Raw genomic sequence first — 18,616 nt, forward strand, 5'->3', positions numbered from 1 at the left:
GGGAAATAATGTAAAGCCCAGAGTGCTCATCCATAGGAATAGGAAGGCCCCATAACTAGTTTCAGTGAATATATCAGACTGGTCAGTAAACAGATTATGCTACATGCACAGGCTGGACAGAGGCTCTCCCCACACACACTCACCCATGGAAATACCAGGTTGGAGGAACACAGATTTCCTACTAATACCGTCACTCAGCTAGGCATTGTACAAATATTTCTAATCCTTGAATAACTCTGCAGGTAATTATTATTACCCACATTTTATAGATGAGGAAACAGACTTTCCGAGTGGTTGGGTGAGGGCCCAAGATCTTAGAGCCAACTAGAGGCCTCTCTGGAATGCCAACCTAGGTTTAAATACAAGTGTAGCCCATGCACAGTGTGCTACTTGCAGTAACTCTCTTCTGAGCCACTCGGAAACCTTCTCTGAAACCCCTCCGGCTGGTCTCTCCACTGTGCCCAGGACATGAGATGCTCCTGTCACCTTCCCCACTTTTGGTAGCCCCCTTTGGCCCACTTTCATAGATGGAATATTCAAGTCCCTGTTCTCTGGTAATGTTTCTTCCCACAGTTCACACTGAGCTTTCTGCTTTCAAATCTCCAATAACCCAAGACCCTGAATCCAGTATGTTTGATGTGATAATGGAGGGGGGCAGAGAAAACATTTCTCCAGTAATCCCTGAAGCTGAAAAAATGGCCTGGAGCTCAGCCTGAGGGAGGAAGTGGGGTGGATCTGCTAGAAAGGGTGTTGACCCCCATAGGTCAGATGAGAGGAGGGGCCCTCTGGTCAGAGGGAAGTGAAAAAAAGGGAGTGCCTGGAAGAGATTGTTCATGCTTTAAACCCAGGCCAAACTAAATGAGTAATGAGAGAGGGTGTGCAGAACTCACTATATATAGCCACACCTAGAGACACCCTCACCAGGATAAAGGGTCCCTCTGCCCCAAGTAATCTTAGGATCTACTGACACAATGATACAGTTGGGGACATTGGGGGAAAAGCCAAGAACTCTGTCTTCCCGTTTTGGGATTCTCCTGAATGGCATTAGTGGAACAGGATGTAGACCCCACTTGGGAAGAAGACTTCCCTTCCATTGCAAACATGGACATCTCAGCAGTTAGTAACGAGCTGAGAACGGACTCCTGCCTTCACAGTAGCACCTGGCAGTAGAGGATTTGAGGATGCTCAGTCATCCATGGATTTGTGGAACGTGGCTTCTGTCTTTGAAGGTCTTTGGGCAGCTCTGTCTCTCTCCATAGGGGCGCACCTTGCAGGGTAGTTTTGGAGAGAAACTTCTCTGGAAAAGGAGGATTCTAGGAGGACTCCAGCACCCACGTTTCCATGTCCATGTGCAGCTCTCCTCCCCTCCTGGGAAATTCTGAGGAAGCCAGCCAACTTATGGAGTTCCAGTTACACTACCTCAGGTAGATAGTGCCCCTTCTGACATAGGGTGTTATCCTTATGTCTGTTGGAGAAGGAGCCTGGTCAACATTGCTCACCATTAGGAAAGAAAGAGCTCTCTAGGATCTGGGGGAGGGGAGGAGAGAAGAGCCGACTGGAAGGTCAAGTGTGAGAAGCCAGGCACCCTTCCAGGCTGAGCAGAACCTTAACTAATGCCAGGTGAATGAGCTGATTGGTGGGGGGAAAAGCTTTTTTAATAATGATTTTTGAATCTTAGCTCCTAGTGACCAAGAACAGTTAATTCAAACAGGAAGTTCTCAGACGCAGGGCATTGCTTAATAACACTTATCTGTACCATTGATTACAGTTGATAAGAGACCTTCTCTTCCTTGGCCTTGAGCTGCTGTTATGGGCAACAAAATTTAGAGATTTTACCAAACTCTAGAGCTTTTACCCCTAAACTTAGAAAATCCATCTCCAGGTTTGCAGAAGAATGGGTAAAACTTCCTTTCATCACTAGGGATTTCTACCACTTCTTCTTCAATATTTTCCATTCTGAGATTTTCCAGTTTCACCAGTGCTGTATTTTGCATTTAAATGGCATGCCCTTGCCTTCTGTTCTAACTTCCCCTCCTTCATCTCCTGAATGACTTAATTAAATCCACTCCCACGGGTGGTGTGTCTCATGAACTATGCCCAGCGAACATTGCAGTCTTCCTCCCCTCCTCTCCTCCTTTCATGGGGGTTTCAGTATCCACAGGGGAATCCATCCCATGCACCACTATGAAATCCAAGTTCATCTGGGCCTTCAACAGTGCACCAAGGGCTCTCTGCCTGGAGCTGCTTTTTTCAAGTCCTGGCATCCATCTGTTCCACCACCCCCTACCATCCTCTCAGGTCGTGATTCCACTCTGATTTTACAAAGAAAACAGAAGTAACCTCCCTTAATTTCCTCACCGTGTCATCCCTGTCTTCTCCAGACTCGGCTCAGAAATACTTTCCCCTTCCCCACTCTTCCCCATGGGCTCTCTCCTTCTCTTTCAAGGCCTCAGCTAAGTATCAAGACTTTCCCAGAAACATATTGATGCATAATAAGTGTTCAAAAAATGTCAGCTATTATTATTTTTATCTCATGATCCTTCACACAGAATCCATCATTGTGCTTTGTGCCAGAACAATACTTTTTGTACTTTATTGCACTGACCACACATTAATGATTATCTACATGCCTTTCCCTTTTATAAAACCACAAGCTCCTTGAGAACAGAGAATGTGCCTTGTGCATCTTGGAAAACAATATAGTGCCTGGTATATAACAGATGCTCAATAAACATTTAATGAAATAAATACATAAATAACTGACTTCTCAGTTCTAAGTAACTTTGATATCAACATGTTCATCTATTTAATGGCTGCAATTGGAATCAACTCAAGAGATTTTAAAATTTGAAACACCCTGACTGCAGACCAAACCAATTCAGTCAGAATCTCTTAAAGGGAGACCAGACCTCAGTTTTTGTTTTTTTTAAAAGACTAACTATAGTTGCGTAGTTTGTTTTGAGACTCACTGGCTTGTGGAAGGTAGTGAGACTCAAAAACTTAGAGAGTATCTAATTCTAATATGTTGTTTTACAGGTAATGCTTGACTGTAATCTAGTAAGAGAGACAACCAAACAAGATATAGATTCATGAAATGTTAAACAATAACTGAGTTGGGCTGAAATCAGTGGAAATGCTAAGTGGGTGGGGGTTGGGGGTGGAGGCAATCTGGTGTCCCTGGTACCAACACTGGGTCTGTACCGGCTCAAATACATCAAGTTCTGTTTTGGAAGACCAGATACTCATTGTTCATTTCCCTGGTTCCTCCTCTAAGCGAGCATTATAATTTCCTAGTGCTATCACACCTGTAGTTCTCACTTGAACATTTACAGGACTTTGGAGAAAAGCAAAATAATTGCAAACTGGGAGGGGAGCTTGTGCAAGAGCAGAAAGTAGGGCAGACATAGCCAGCATGCAAAAATGACCCAGAATTGTCTAGTCTAGCGGCACTTCTGAAATGACTCTATGGTGTTTGTTCCTCACTTTGGCATGTTTTAGGTCAAAAACAGTCCCTAAGAAGTCAATGTAGATAAGGGATCTAGGGTCTGAAACTCAAAGAGTGGTCTGTCAGCCTCATCTGGGAATTTGTTAGAAATACAGAATCTTGGCCCTACTCAATCAGAATTTGCATTTTAGCAACATTCTTCAGATGGTTCTTACACACGTTCAAGTTTGAGAAGCTCTGTTCTGGACCAGAATCTGATGCAGATGTGCTGAGGTGGCCTCTGATTCAGTCTTTCTAACAGTCTCTCAGGCAATGCAAATGTTACTCGTCCCAATACCCCACATCTGACAACCAAAGGAATTAGCGATCATGTCTATAGCCTGCTCTATCCCTGCTTATCTGTTATGAATCCTTGTATTTCGAGTGAGAAGAAAACCAATTTGGAGGGGTGTAAACTGTAAATGACTTGCATTCACTCACATAACTGAAGAGTTCAGAAGTATGGCTCACCTCTCAGGAGCCTTGATTCACAGGTTCAGATACTGTCACCTGGAATCCAGATTCTATCTGTCCCCGCTCTACTTTCCACCACAATGGCTTCATTCAAAGCAAAATTTCTGAGGTTGAGAAAAGCAGCAGCTAAGATTCTTTCCTACCATCTATTATATTTCATACACATAATATGGCAGTCAGCTTTATACAATTAAGTCTGAAGTGCTGTACTGAACTCCAGTCTCTGGAGCTGTTTATGGGAAAGCCAGTAGATGCCCTCTCCACCCTCCTCCCTGTGGCAGCATCCACAAGCCCCCTGTCCTCTAGTTTTGGGGTTAGGTTTGGCCAATGAGAGGCACTATCAGAAAGTCAGGAGAGCAACAAGATTTTTTGTCCAGGATCTATTTTCTGGCTCCATTCTCCTGGGCTACAGTTGGCAGTAGCTTCATTCCTCTTCCCAATGCCACAGCCCCAGCTGGCAGGACCCCTAAACCTACCATTACGCTGGGTTCCAGTAACTGCCTCTCCCCGCTCCCAATTATGGCTGATGGAGGATGCTCTGAGCTACTGCCCAAATGAGGATGCCTCCAGTCCCTCCACAAAGTCCCTTGTATACAGGGTCTGTTTGTTTCTTGACCTTTCTGCATTCACCCATTTTAAGTATAGCATCTGTTTCCTGTGGGAGCCTGACAAGAAACATCTCATTTAATTTCGCAGAAGAATGTAAAGTCATCATGTGCACAGAAAGTTTTTAAAACAAACTTTATTTCTAAATTTCAAAGATGTCAATAACCAAGAACTTTAGAAACAGTGATTTGAAATGTAGAAATACACAATAAATACTAAATATTTAAAATTAGGTGGAATGAGATAACTTTTGAAGAAAAATGTGCTTTCTATCAGAGTTCATTAATTTTCACTTTATAAAAAACAATCAAACCTTAGTGTAAAAGTAATGTGCATATATTAAAATGAAAAAATATAGACTTTACACATGTTTGAGCAGAGCACATTTTTGCATTGCCTTCTTTGAAATATTAACAATGTTAACCGTTGTTCTTACTGGAATGTTCATGCTGAGAAAGGAAGGAGTTTCATATATTGTGACAGTCATAGTAATACACGGTAAACTGGCTACGGAACTCAGAGAACAGAGTGGAGGGGTTCAAACAAGCACCCAGCTGAGCTGTCCAAAGGTGACAGCTGGTTCGGGTCCGCGGGGTCCCGGGAAGGGGCGACCGCTGCCCAGGGCCGGGAGGGTGCTGCTGCGGCTGTATCTGGAAGCCGCGACCGCTGCGCGTTGTGGGCAAACTCTCGGCGCGGTTGCAGAAGTGCAGAGTTCTAGGGGGCGCCAGCAGGCCCCACATTAAGGGGCCTGCGAGCGCCGGGTCGAGCCGGGTGCCTGGGGACCCAACGTAGTTGGAGGGGTACAGGGGCCGGCCGCCGGAGTCCCCAGGCAGCGGCAGGGTGAAGAAGGCCTGATCAGGCACCACGCCGTTCAGGGTGGTCGTGTCCCGCGTGGGCAGCGGGTAGCAGTCGAGCTGGGGCGCGCGCAGGCTCTGGCAGTCGCAGCAATAGCCGCCCACGTGCAGGGGCAGCAGTGTCCGGCCGGCCGGGAAGCCCTGGTCCCGGAAGGGGCAGGCCCAGGACGTCTGTAGCTAAGCGGCCGCCTGTGGCTTGGGACCGAGTGGGGACGGGGGTGGGGTGGACGGGGGTGAGGGGAGCAGTCCCCCACTCCTGCAGGGTACCAGCGCAGCGCCACCTCCTCCAGGAAGGCCGTTTGTTGGCCGGAGCCCGCCTAGCTGGGGATGGAGTTGCTTTCCAATTCTCAGAGCATCGACATCTCATAAGCCCCACAGGAAGCCCGCAAAGCAGTGCTCCACATATTTAACCGTCCAAAAGAAGACAGTGTGATAGTGGAGGTTAATATTAATCATTATGCCCGAGCAGGTACACCAGGGACTCCATCAGCCAATGATTATTGGGCAGATTTCACTACTTGGACGGAATTAGCTTCTAGTGATATAGGGTCCTGGAAGTGCCAACGAGGCACCCTGGCCGCCAACACCTGTCCCAGTAAGGTGGGCATATTAGGGACAATTTCCAGGAGAGAGTACCCCCAGCAGAGGTTTCTACCCATCGCTGGGCTGCATGCACCCCTGGCGTCGGAAATGGAAAGGATTGGTCTTGCGAAAGACTGCACTTAGGGTTCACACTCTCTGCCCTTTTTCTTCTCGGGTAAAATGTCCTTCCCCCACAGAGTCACCTATATTTTAAGTGCGGTACTCTCTGTTCATGTGTACAAACTGAGTTTTGCATGAGTGTGAAGGAGTCTCAGGACTCTTTACTGTACATGAAAGGATTCAATCAAGATAAAAACTTACGTTGGCCTGGAGATGGGACAAGAGAGGCTGACCTCACAGGAGAGCGGAGAGGACAGTCCAACAAGGTAAATAGAGTTTCTTCTAGGAACACAGAAACGCCAAATATGTACTGTTGACTGAAAAAAGGCAAGCTGCCGAATAGTAGGGAAAATGTGATCCCATTGGTGGGAGGAAAAACAAAGAAAATCCTACTGTGGATATAGAGAAAATGTGTGGAAGGGAAAACAGGATCTGTATGCATTCACTAGCTCTGAAGGTCAGACTACAGCAGGGATAACTTTGTTTTCCCGTGATGGGCTGCTTAAATTTTTATGGAAAAGTGCGAAACTTAAAAAAAGAAGAAAAAATAGTGCTATTTACAAAGACAAATGATTTTACATTGGTAAAACGAAAATAAAGTCTGACCATTTTATTCCTCCTTTAAACAAACAAAAACGGCCACTCTCTCTCAACTTTGAAAGACTGAAAGAATAAGGAGCTCGAACTCTTCACAACCAGAGACCACCATCTCCCCGCTTTTCTAACATAAACTTCAGCACCAAAAAGCTCAAAACTGCAGCCTGTCTCATTTGAAATTCCAAAGCTTTGCACATGTTTCTGCTATTGGGTGCCTTTCCAGCTCCGTTAATGACGGGTAGTTTTATCTGTATTAAGCCTCTCGATTTCCTACCTGAGAAATGAAGACGAAATCAGCCTTTGAAAAACAAAGCAAAACAAACAAAAAAACTTGGAATAAGAACATTCCAGAGTTTACTTTTTCGGAGAACATGGCCTGATTAGGTGACACCTTTAAAATCTTTCCCAAGACTGCACAATCTCGTGTTCTTTACCATTTATACCTGGAGGTGGTTAACAATTTGGTCTTGAACCTTTTTGTTTAATTTCATCTCCCGCCTCCAAGATGATTCTGACCTGCCAGTCAATTGTTTCCCCAGAGGTAAAACTCCCTTCGAGCGAGTTCTCAGAGGTAGAGTCACTGACCCGCCAAAGCGGCTTTTCCCGGAGTCCGGCGTCTCCGTTACAGAAGCCCCCTCCTCCCACATCCCCTTGGGTTCTAAGCGCCTCGGTCTCCCACGCTCCGCCTCCCCCGGCATGGGGCTTAGCTCCACGTCCCACGGTCCGGTGTCCCCAGCACCTGGCTTTCCGCCTTAGCCACACCTTGAAGACGGCGGTTGCTAGGCTCGCCCTTGGTCAGGCCCGCGGCCCCTGCCGGCGCCCCGCTGCTCGCCGCCGCCTCGCCTTTCACCTTCTTGTCCCCGAGGGGGCTCAGCGACTCGGCCCAGGGCAGGGGCCCTAACCTGGCCATCACCGCGGGCAGCGCGCTCCAGGGCTGGCTCTGGTCCTCACTGGCCTACCCCGCATCCAGGCTGCTCAGGGAGCTCCAGCCCTGCCCTGCGCCCCACAACCCTCTGCGGGACTCGCCGCCTCCCCGACGCGGGGAGAGGGGTGGGGAGTGAGAAAAGGAGAAGCTTCTCCAGCCCGAACCCACTACCGGCATTCCTGGCCAGCCTCTGCCCACAGCGCAGCCAATGCCGGCCCAGTGACATTGTGGGTCGCGGGGCCTTTTCTGATCTCTTGGGACCCATAAAGGACTCCACCTGCGCGGCCGGGAACAGGCGCCGAGCATCACCACGCGCAGCCACTCGTTCATTAAAACTCACGCCATAGTTATTGGGTTTCATTGCCCCCTCAACAGACAATAACCCGCCAAGACCCAGATTCCCTCTCTTCCGCCGAGGAAAGCCACTCCCGGATGTCACGTTTGGACCTTCTTAAGTCTCCGCGCGGCAGGCAGACTCCTGACCGAGTGAAAAAGGGAAGCCCCGTTCTAACCTTCGAGTCCGATTCGTTCTAAGCGGTGTATACCAGCCCTAGGCAGGCACCAGGGGACAAAGCTAAGGGCCCCAAGCAAGTGCACGACGTCGCAGTCTTTTCATCACGGTTACCCGAGTGGCCGGACGGGTGCGGGCCGCGCTGCCGGCAGTGCTCTCCTTGACCCACTCCCAGATTTTTTTTTTTTTTTTTTTAACACCAAACCTAAAACTTCTAACCTTCTAAATGAAAGTCATTGCAGAGTATTGTTAAAACGTCCCTCTCAATTAAGTGCCGATTCCTGGAGAACGGAGAGCGGCGCCCTCGGCTTCCAGAGCCTGTTCTCCAGACGCCCGCACCGGAGGGAATCGCCACAGCCTCCATGGAACCTAGAAGGGCCCAGGACTGAGGGTGGCTGGGTGGGGGATGAGTGGAGGAAACCGACCACTGAGCTTAGGATTTGCCCTTTACGTGGTTTTATCTTTCCTTTGTGTAAAGCTTGGACACCACTTCTTTTTCCTAGCGTGTATAAGAAGTGTGTGAACTTAAATCCCAGCCACGATGGTAAGCAGTTCGGTTGGTCTGAGATTGATTGAAATGCTGTGAAAATGGATATCCTTCCATATGTAATGCCTGCGTCAGTATTTCATCTCTTGTCCTCCCACCCCGCCCCCAAAAATATTTTATCAAAAAATACCCACCTTCGCAGAAGAGAGGAGTGCCGCTATCTTCACCTTCTCAGAAGGGAGATAAAGAAAAAGGGTGTGTAATCCTAGTACTTTAAAAAGCAATGATAATCAATAGAAAAAAATGGAAATGAGGATGTAACTACCTTCCGTAGATAAAGGAGCACAGGAAATGCTTAGCGATTACGGCAGGAAGTCAATGTCTAAAACTGATAAACATACAATTAGCTGCTCAGGCATATTAATTAATTAACCTCCTAACTACCAGAGGAAGAGAGTTGTTAATGTAGGTAACACCCTATAGAACTTTAAAAAAAAAGGATTGACTGACACTGGGCTGGAGAAAGATTGAATCTTCCCACAACTCATAGTTTATGTTACAAGCCCATATGCAATGTTCCCTTTTTTGTAAATATGTGCATCATTTAAATTTTTAAAGATGTTTAAATGAATAAATAAAAAGTATACACTTTCTATACCCACAACCTTTTTACTGACACTACAAACTTCAATTTTTATTTTCTTATTTCTTCCTCTAGTAATCTCACTAAGCTCTTTTCAGTTTAATATTTTTGGTGTGTGTGTGCACCTGCAATTCCTACTATTGTTTTCAAACATCTAAACAGATTTATTAAAATAAGCAAAAAAATCCAATGTATAGGAAACAACTGAAAATTGTTCCTTCGTTTCATATATGTCTCAGAATTTTCGTTTCTTCATCTCATCCACCATTGCCCTGGGAAAATGACTTTTGAGGACTGAGAGATTCAAAAACCTGAGTATCAAGTTTCAGCATTACTTGGAACTTCTAGAAGCTAGAAATTATTTCTTAATTTGCTCTCCCCCCCACCCCCATTCAATTGTGTTTATTTGCTCTCAAGAATTCCAACTCTGTTCACTCCTTAAAAAAAAATAGTTAATGACACGTACATATAATTCAAGACTTGAGAAACTATGATTTGTGGGAAGAAGGCCTGGACTGAAAGATTGTTAGCAGACTTGATATGGCATTCAGTGTGCCCCAATTAATTGTCTCTGTATAAAGACCTTGAGATTTTCATGTAATATGGGAGTTCATATGAATTGAGGCATTTTATACAAAGTTCTTCTTCAAGTTACAATTACTTCTAGTCTCATTTTATAATCAAAGAGGCTGAGCTATCCAAAGCTTAGAGTAAAACACAGATGGCCTGTGTTTCCAGCTAAGATGGACAATCTTACAAGGCTATAAAATTCTCAATCCACTAATCAAAGTACCAGGAGAGGTGAGTTACTGTTGTCTTCTCTTTCCTAATGGAATAATGAAATTAAATCCCCCAGGAATGCTGGGATAGATAGAGATACATAAAATCAAAGAGTAGAGAAGAGGAGAGGGAGGAGAGAGCATTTTCTGTGGCACTGAAGCAATCCTTTAAGCACAACACAATCTCATTTGATCACTACAACCATCCTTTGAGGGAGACAGGGCTTTTTATCATTAGCCCTACTTTTCACAAATGAGCAGACTGTTCAGGGAAAGGTGAGTGATTTCTCAAAACTCACAAAGTTAACTTGCTGAGCCGGATGAACTGACTCAAAATGCAGAGATTTTCCTTCTTTTGGAAAACTGCCACTCGCGGCAGTATTCAGCCATTCTCTACTCCTTGCTCCAATAGCTAATTGTTTTGCTGAGCTTGATGTTCTGACACATTATTCAAGGGAAAGGAGTTATAGCCACTGGCGACTGTCTCAAATAGAGGAGAGGCAAAGCGGTAACTACCCCACCCCCCAGCACACACACTCCCACCACCCCGTTCTTTGGATTTCTTCAGGAATCACCAATAGAAAACTGAGGTACCAAGCAAGTTAGTCAATTTTCTGAGCGTTTACCAGGTGCCAGGTCAGGTGATACAAAGTGAAAACAGACAGCCCTTGCACATGTAGCTCCCATTGTAGCCAGAGGAATCAGGTAGACCAGAAAATTGCTCGGCCTACTGCAAGCTGGCCACAATTCTTTCCCCTGCCTAACAAGAGATCAAGTATATGGGAGGGCACTGATTTTCCATCAGTTAGCATTGGCCATGATCTTGGAAAAAACTCATCCACAGCATATCCACTGCCATATATGGTATTTATGTTCACCCACCACACAGAGTGTGACTTCACAAATTATCTTTTCGAGCAACATCAGTTTGGGGAATACATATTATGAATTTGACTTTGTCAAAGTGTTTAAGACTTTGGCTAAAGTGGAAACAAGACCCTGAAAGCTAAAATGTCTTCAGCAAGAATGAGATTTAAAAGTTTATTTCTTTTATTCAGCTACATTTTTGTTTGGATCTGAGCTGCAGAGAAAGTTGACATTCTAGAACATCACTAGTACCATGGCAACAACTTATTCAGCACTTGCTCTATAATACTGCTAAGATATTTTATATTGCACTAAAATACTGTTTTACTATTTAAATTCTATTTTATGCTGCATTAAGATTTTTAACATCTAGTATTTTGAATAAAGCTGGGAGAATTGCTGGTGGTAAGGGTTCAGTGTTTGTGTAAGGGGGATGGTACAAATTGAATTGTTAATTCACTCAAAGCTTCCTAATAATTCAGAAGAAAACACACAGCAACTTTCTCACTAGAAGGAAGGTAGGGACGGGGATAGGTGCTACCTCAAGAAATGCTCTCTCAGCCACAGTCTTATTGAGTGGAGGAAAAGGAACCTAACTTTTCAAATCTTACTCCAGATTGGGGTGGGTCAGGACATAAATACCCCTTTTCTTCAGGTGAATATTCTGGACTCAGAAGAAAACACTTCATAAGCAAAAAGAATAAATCTATGCTGAAATAATGGGTGTAAAATCTCTCTCCCTGTCCAGAATTGTCAAAACAAATCAAAGGTGAATGGAGAGAAGAAGGGAATATTGAACATCTATTATGTGACTGGCACAGTTCTGAATATCAAAAACAAACAAAAATAATTAAATGGGACATTTAGAAGCATTAGGCAGAGACAGAGATGATCTATTTTGGTTCATAGTACCCCATTCCATTTTCTCTAAATTCCTTTTGCTTGTATGTTCTTTTCTTGATATTAGTACAAATGTAAAGAAGAAGCTGATGTACAGTGTGATTCAAATTAAAGGGACAATAATATTCTGAGATAAGAATAATAAGTCAAACATGTAGTTTCATTGTGATATCATCTCTTAGCTGCTTATATAAGTAACTTACAAGATTATTTGTAATTTTTCAGACCCACCCTGGTAGCTTTAACAGAGAAGTAGTCAGTGTCTCAGTGGGAAGGAAAATACCCTCTTGCTTACTGTTCTGGGTCCTTCAAAGGTGTGCAGACTCTGTGCTGCCATCCAGTCAAGGTATCTCAGGCCATGAAAGAGCCGGATTCCTACCTCCTGACATACTACTAAAGTATACATCACAATGAGATGGTGAGGGTGGGTAAAGAAATGTAACCTGTATGTATCTGTTTTCAAAATAAAAATGTAAAAAATGAGACAAATTTAATACTTAAAAAAAAATTACTAGCTGGTTCCTATGGTTACTTCATCTGAGTCTGCCTGAGGAAAGAGGGATCTATGCATTTCATGATATTGCAGAGTCAGCTAACCTGAATACAAGTTTTATATTCTGTCCTTCACTTTAAAACTATATTGGTGTCAGGCCGGTCCGTGGCTCAGGCGGTTTGAGCTCCATGCTCCTAACTCCAAAGACTGCCGGTTCGATTCCCACATGGGCCATTGGGCTCTCAACCACAAGGTTGCCAGTTGAATTCCTCCAGTCCCGCAGGGGACAGTGGGCAGCGTGCCCCCTGCAACTAAGATTGAACACGGCACCTTGAGCTGAGCTGCCGCTGAGCTCCGGGATGGCTCAATTGGTGGAAGCGCATCCTCTCAGCCACAAGGTTGCCAGTTCGACTCCCGCAAGGGATGGTGGGCTGCGGCCCCTGCAACTAGCAACAGCAACTGGACCTGGAGCTGAGCTGGGCCCTCCACAACTACAACTAACACTGAAAGGATAACAACTTGAAGCTGAACGGCACCCTCCACAACTAAGATTGAAAGGACAACAACTTGACTTGGAAAAACAGTCCTGAAAGTACACACTGTTCCCCAATAAAGTCCTGTCCCCCTCCCCCAATAAAATATTTAAAAAAAAAAAAAAAAAAAAAGCAAGCTATATTGGTGTCTCTGACAGGGCCACAAACCCATTTTCCTGATTTTTCCACCAGTGCCCACCTTCCTATACTTAAAAAAGGGTTATTTAAGGATAACAACTATTTCAATAATCTGTTGCTATATAATAAAACATCCCCAAATTTAGTGGCTTATAACTACTAACTTTTTTTTTTTTTTAAATCTCTTCCCTGTAGATTGCCTGAGTTCATCTGGGCTTTTATTCTTCTGGGCTCTCTTGAGTTCCAGTAAGATGGTGGCAGGCAGTCAGGAGAGAGTGTGTTATCAGGAAGGCTCAGTCCTCTCTCCTAAGGGAGTTGCAGGGCCTCTCCTCTCCATGTGGTCTCTCCACATGGTCTTACCACCTTGGTAACTGGACTTTTTACATAGTAGCTCAGGGCTCCCAGGAGTACAAGAAATATACTCTGCCAAGCCTTCCTAAGAGTTGGGCCTGGAGCTGGCACTTCTATTGCATTCTTTTGGGTTAGAGTAGCAAGTCCAACCCAGATTCAGTGTGGAAGGAGTTTATACAAGGATGTAAATACCCAAGATATGGTTCATGGGGGGCCAACCTTGGAGACTAGCTACCACCACAATTTCACAAAGGAAAAGATCATATATTCATCTTGGCAGGGCACTATGGGTTTTCTTTACACTTGGAGAGAACATACTCCCATGTTCCTTGAAATACAAGTCTCAAGAAGGGAGAATTTAATAACATGAGAGAGTTCTTTAGCTGTCCCTTTGTGATTTAAATATAGGGAAACCACCTTTTTGCTTTGATGCTTGAGTGGCATGGTTCCCAATAAACCTTCACCATTAGGGCTTCTAAATTTGACGGCTTTGGGTTCCTACAACCCTTGGATGGGTTATAAGGGGTCATGAGTTGCCTAAAATTATACCTAAAATATTGTGTATGTGCTTTTGTCCATGTTCCTGGGTCCATGCTCCTGTCCATGTTCCTAGCTTCCCTCAGACTATTAACTAAGGTAAGTTGAATTCAAATAAGACATCGGAGTGCTTAGAACCTCAATGAGAGCTGCCCTGGATTTTTACCACCTGGCATACTTCTAAAGTATCTCAGAAGCAGAGATGGGGAGGAAAACAATGTATTTTTTACGAGTTTGTTTCCAAAGTAAAAAGGAATCACACTATCTAGAACCTGAGGTCACTTATTTGAATCTGAGTAAAACAGAAGGAATGGGATGGATGCTTCTGCCTCCAAGAATTATTGTGAAGACTAATTACCTTCCATTGGGATGGAAGGCATTAGGAATGCCTAAAATTTTGCTCTTATTATTGCCCCACCTGTATCTGGTGAGTGCTTAAGAATGTAACTCAACAGGACTTTTGATTAACCATACACCCTGCCATTTCTCAAGAGAATCCAGGCAACCGTTTCAGCTGAGTTTCCCTTTTCAAGATAAAAGCTTTAAGTTATCCTCTTACTCCTTCCTTTTATTTACAGAAATTTATCACTATGGAGAGTTATATAGTTTCTCGCCACCAGAATGCAAGTTCTACCAGTGCACGTGGACACGCCCTAGCAGAAAGAGCAGTGAACAAATGTTGTAAGAACTTGTAACACTAAGCTTTCACTATATGTATGTGGAAGGTGAGTGCTCACTATCTCCTTTTCCCTCATGCACAATGGGGAGAATAGCACCTAGGCTCACAGGTTTAATCAGGCTCAAACTCAGTAAAAAATGGCATTGACAAAACACCTGGCACAGGAAATGCCCATTACAAGCCATGTCCCCATTTATGTCTCAGTCTGCAAAATGTGATGGAAAGGGCCACAGCAATTAGTGCTGCAACACATGGCAGGGGCTGACCCACGTCACAATCTTGTGACCCAGTTTCTTCCCTGTAATGCAGGACAGTGATGCCATAGGGTTGTAGCTTTGGTTGAATTTGCGAAGCACACTGCATACGTGTAAGTCATCTCTGGATCCCTCCCATGTTTAAGAACTGCAGGTGTCAAGAAATGCAATTGGGGTCAGCCAGCTGCGCCCTCCACAACTAGAATGAAGTCAATGAGCTGCCACTCAGCTCCCGGATGGCGGAATGGCTCGGTTGGTTGGAGCACATTCTCTCAACCTCAAGGTTTCCGGTTCCACTCTGTCAAGGGATGGTGGGCTGCGCCCCCTGTAACTAACAACACAACTGGACCTGGAGCTGAGCTGTGCCCTCCACAACTAAGATTTAAAGGACAACTTGACTTGGAAAAGTCCCAAAGTACACACTGTTCCCCAATAAAGTCCTGTTCCCCTTCCCCAATAAAATCTTAAAAAAAAGAAAAAGAAATGCAATTGGCCACATATGCAGTTAACCTATAATACCAAAATATCCAAATGAACTTATAGACGCTAAGGTTCATTAAAAGTTAAGGTCACAATCCACATTTGTTCCTGTGACTCCTAGTTTTAATCCAATAACACTACTTCCCAAGGTAGTGACATGTGAGGATTATTAAAGGCAATTTCAATGGTTAAGACCGAATACAAACACTCTGAAATACAAATGACAAGAAAAAAAACAAAAACAAAAAGCCTCTTTAAGGAGATCTCAAGATTCGACTAGAAAACCAAAAGCACTTGAATGTTCTCCTCTGATGAAAGTGATATATTAAAACTGAAAAATTAACCATTGCCTTTTAGAGACTAAGATTACTTGAACATAGGCTCATTCGGTGAGGTTTTTTTTTCCCCTTAGCAAAAACAATTACATCAGATTTGGATACCCTAATGTTTCTTTTCAGGGGTTCTCCTTGAAGTCAGTTATGGCTACTATTACAAGAGAATGAGAAATTTACAGTAACTATATGTTAAATGTGACCCTTAAAATATGTCTAATCCTATTAATACTTAACGTTGGTCTCAAACAAAATTGGCATTTGTGACAGAGGCACTACCAGAGTAAAAAGATAGGATTCCAGATTTTATTTTTTTAAACATTGAAAAACATACCAGAGACAAAATTTCTTTGATCAATAAATTTTCAAGAAATGAAGAGTTGTTCTGGACGTTCAAAACTGGTAAACTTGGGGTTGGAAATGGGGTTTTAACAACGACACTGTGGGAAACAAGTATCTAAACAAATTTTAAAACACAACTTCAGATTTTCCTCCCCCCAACTGTTCAAGTGGCAGACAAAATAAATTACCATAAATTATATGCCAAGGCAACTTAAAAACAAAACAAAACAACGTGAGGCTAGGGATTTCCTTAGCTCTTCCAGGAAGTGTGTAACACTGTTTGTGCTTCTGGCCTGCAGGCTGGGTTGGATCGGGGACCTGTCAAACGTCAGGATAGTTGCAGTAATATACCGCAGAGCTGGCATCGGACACCACGGAGGAAATGGCCCCGTGGCTATCAGGGAGATTTACACTCGAGTCATGTCCCTGGAAAGGGAGACCCATCTCGGGCTTGCACACAAAGTGCAGATACTGTTCAAATTCCGTGCGGTCCATTTCCCCGAGGAGCTCGGCGGGCTGGCTCGGGTCCGTGCCATCCCGGCAGGGCAGCGCCTCCGGAGGGGGCGACGGCTGCCCGGGGCCGGACGGGTGCTGCTGCGCCTGCAACTGGAAGCCGCGCCCGCCGCCGGCCGCTGGCGAGCCCATCGCGCCGTAGTACATGTTCAGGGCACTGGGGGGCGCCAGGAGGCCCGACATTGCGGGGCCTGCGGGCTCCGGGCCGAGCCGGGAGTGCATGGAACCGGCGTCCGGGGGCCCCACGTAGTCCGAGGCCTGAGCGTAGCTGTAGGGGCCGACCGCCGGACAGTCCCCGGGCAGCGGCGCCGCGAAGTAGGCCGGATCGGGCTCCACGCCGTCCAGCGGGGACGTGTCCGGCGTGGGCAGCGGGTAGCCGTCGAGCGGAGGCGCGCCGAGGCCCTGGCAGTCGCGGTAGTGGCCACCCATGTGCGGGGGCAGCAGTGGCGGCCCCGCGGGGAAACCTTGGTCGGGAAATGGCAGGCCCAGGCCGTCCAAGGCCACGCGGCCGCCCTCTGGGCCCAGCGCAGACGCCTGGGGTTCTGCGAGGCCGTGCAGGAAGCCGCTCTCCACCCGCTTCAGCCGTTTCACCTGCTTGCGCCGCCGCGGCCGGTACTTGTAGTTGGGGTGGTCCTGCATGTGCTGCACGCGCAGCCTCTCGGCCTCCTCCACAAAGGGCCGCTTCTCCGCCAGAGTCAGCGCTTTCCAAGACTTGCCTGCATGGGCGTGGAAAGGTGGAAGGGGGCGCGGGGCTTACTATCTGAGCTCCGGCTTCCAGGCCCCACCTGGCCCCACCTCTCCCTCCGACCTTGAATTGTGCAACTAGAGGAGGGAAGGGGTCAAGTTAAAAAGTGAAAGAAAGTATGGAACTCTTGAAGCCGAGGGGAGCCCGAGCACTTGGGGAAGATAAGAGATCTAGGGTCCCCTGAGGACATCACTCCCTGCTTTTAGCCTCCTGGAAGCGGCTTCCCGGTTGGCCCACACCCGGTCGTTTGAACAACGGAAAACGTCCCCTACCTGGGGAAGGAGTAGGGGAACGGGCACGACCAACCCAGCTCGGCGCCAGGAGTGCCCTCGCTGCCGCTGAGACGCGAGGGAAGCCACCGCCCCCCAGCCTCCAGCCGTAGTACCCACACTCCCAGTCACCCGGGTGTGATCGGGTCACAGATGACTAAGGCTGAAAGCCTGTTTGGAGAGTCGAGAGACCGGGAAGCGGGAGAAGAGAGGAGGACCCCAAGGAGGGACGTAGCGGCAGCACACACCTGGCCTCAGGCGCAAGGGCGGTACCTTTTTGGGCTCAGGCAAGTGGCTCCGCGATTCGCACTACCCTAGATCCGGAGCTTGGACTCACCTAGCATTTTGCTCAACTCGGCGTTGTGCAGGTCCGGGTTCTGCTGCGCCAGGCGCTTGCGCTCGTCCTTAGCCCACACCATGAACGCGTTCATTGGCCGCCGAATGCGAGACTCGCCCTTGGCCCGGCCTGCGGTCCCGGCCGGCGCCCCGCTGCTTGCCGCCGTCTCGCTCTTCACCTTCATGTCCCCGAGGGGGCTCAACGACTCGGCCCAGGGGCAGGGGCCCAGCCCGGCCATCACCGCGGGCAGCGTGCTGCGGGTCTGGCTCTGGTCGTCACTGGCGTACCCCGCATCCGGGCTGCTCATGGCGCTCCAGCCCTGCCCCGCGCCCCACAATCCTCGGCCGGACACGCGGCCTCCCCCGATGCGGGGGAGGGGTTGGGGAGCGAGACAGGGTAATGCCAAGCGGGCTGCTTGAGTCTCTCTGGCCCGAACCCGGCGTTCCTGACCGGTCCCAGCCGATCGGGCAACCAGCGCCCCCGCCGGCCCAGTGACACTGCGGGTGCCCCCGGTCGCGGGGCCTTTTCTGCACCGATGTGACCAATAGAGCAGCGGGGGCGGGCCTGGCCATAGTGGTTAGGCCCACGCCCAGCCCGCGTCCAGAGTCCCCAGTCCCGGTTCAATCCCACGCCCGCCCTTTTCCCCTCCTTTGGCCCCGCACCCAGGGCTACACCTATCACCCACTGGCTGGATCCGGGCTCTAGCTCCAAGTCCTCTTCGACCCCAAGCGGGACTCCTGAAAAACCTTCTGGGGTGCTGGATACAAGTAATTGGGCACGGTAG

At 47.0% G+C, this 18,616-nt stretch overlaps 2 protein-coding genes across 2 annotated transcripts; both read right to left on the bottom strand.

Annotated features, from left to right (window-relative positions):
- Positions 1 to 4,967: 4,967 nt before the first annotated feature.
- LOC141568489 (transcription factor SOX-17-like) lies at positions 4,968 to 5,785 on the bottom strand. The gene is given in 2 exon segments (XM_074318622.1): positions 4,968 to 5,565; positions 5,567 to 5,785. Coding segments are annotated over 2 exon segments (753 nt in total). The 3' UTR covers positions 4,968 to 5,031.
- A 10,133-nt stretch (positions 5,786 to 15,918) lies between these two features.
- Positions 15,919 to 18,339, bottom strand: LOC109434261 (transcription factor SOX-17). The gene is made up of 2 exons (XM_019711055.2): positions 17,833 to 18,339; positions 15,919 to 17,197 (listed from the first exon to the last, which is right to left on the bottom strand). Exons 1-2 carry the CDS (start codon positions 18,137 to 18,139, stop codon positions 16,290 to 16,292), a joined length of 1,215 nt encoding a protein of 404 aa, XP_019566614.2. The 5' UTR covers positions 18,140 to 18,339; the 3' UTR covers positions 15,919 to 16,289.
- Positions 18,340 to 18,616: the final 277 nt, after the last annotated feature.

This window comes from Rhinolophus sinicus, linkage group LG14 (assembly GCF_036562045.2).
Source record: "Rhinolophus sinicus isolate RSC01 linkage group LG14, ASM3656204v1, whole genome shotgun sequence".
NCBI classification, from domain to species: domain Eukaryota; kingdom Metazoa; phylum Chordata; class Mammalia; order Chiroptera; family Rhinolophidae; genus Rhinolophus; species Rhinolophus sinicus.

What these genes read in the sequence shown, in the direction of transcription:
- LOC109434261 (XM_019711055.2), bottom strand. Translation starts at nt 18,139, where the DNA reads ATGAGCAGCCCGGATGCGGGGTACGCCAGTGACGACCAGAGCCAGACC. An exon ending in CGAGTTGAGCAAAATGCTAG is followed by an intron (nt 17,198 to 17,832) that starts GTGAGTCCAAGC and finishes ACGCCCATGCAG; the next exon opens with GCAAGTCTTGGAAAGCGCTG.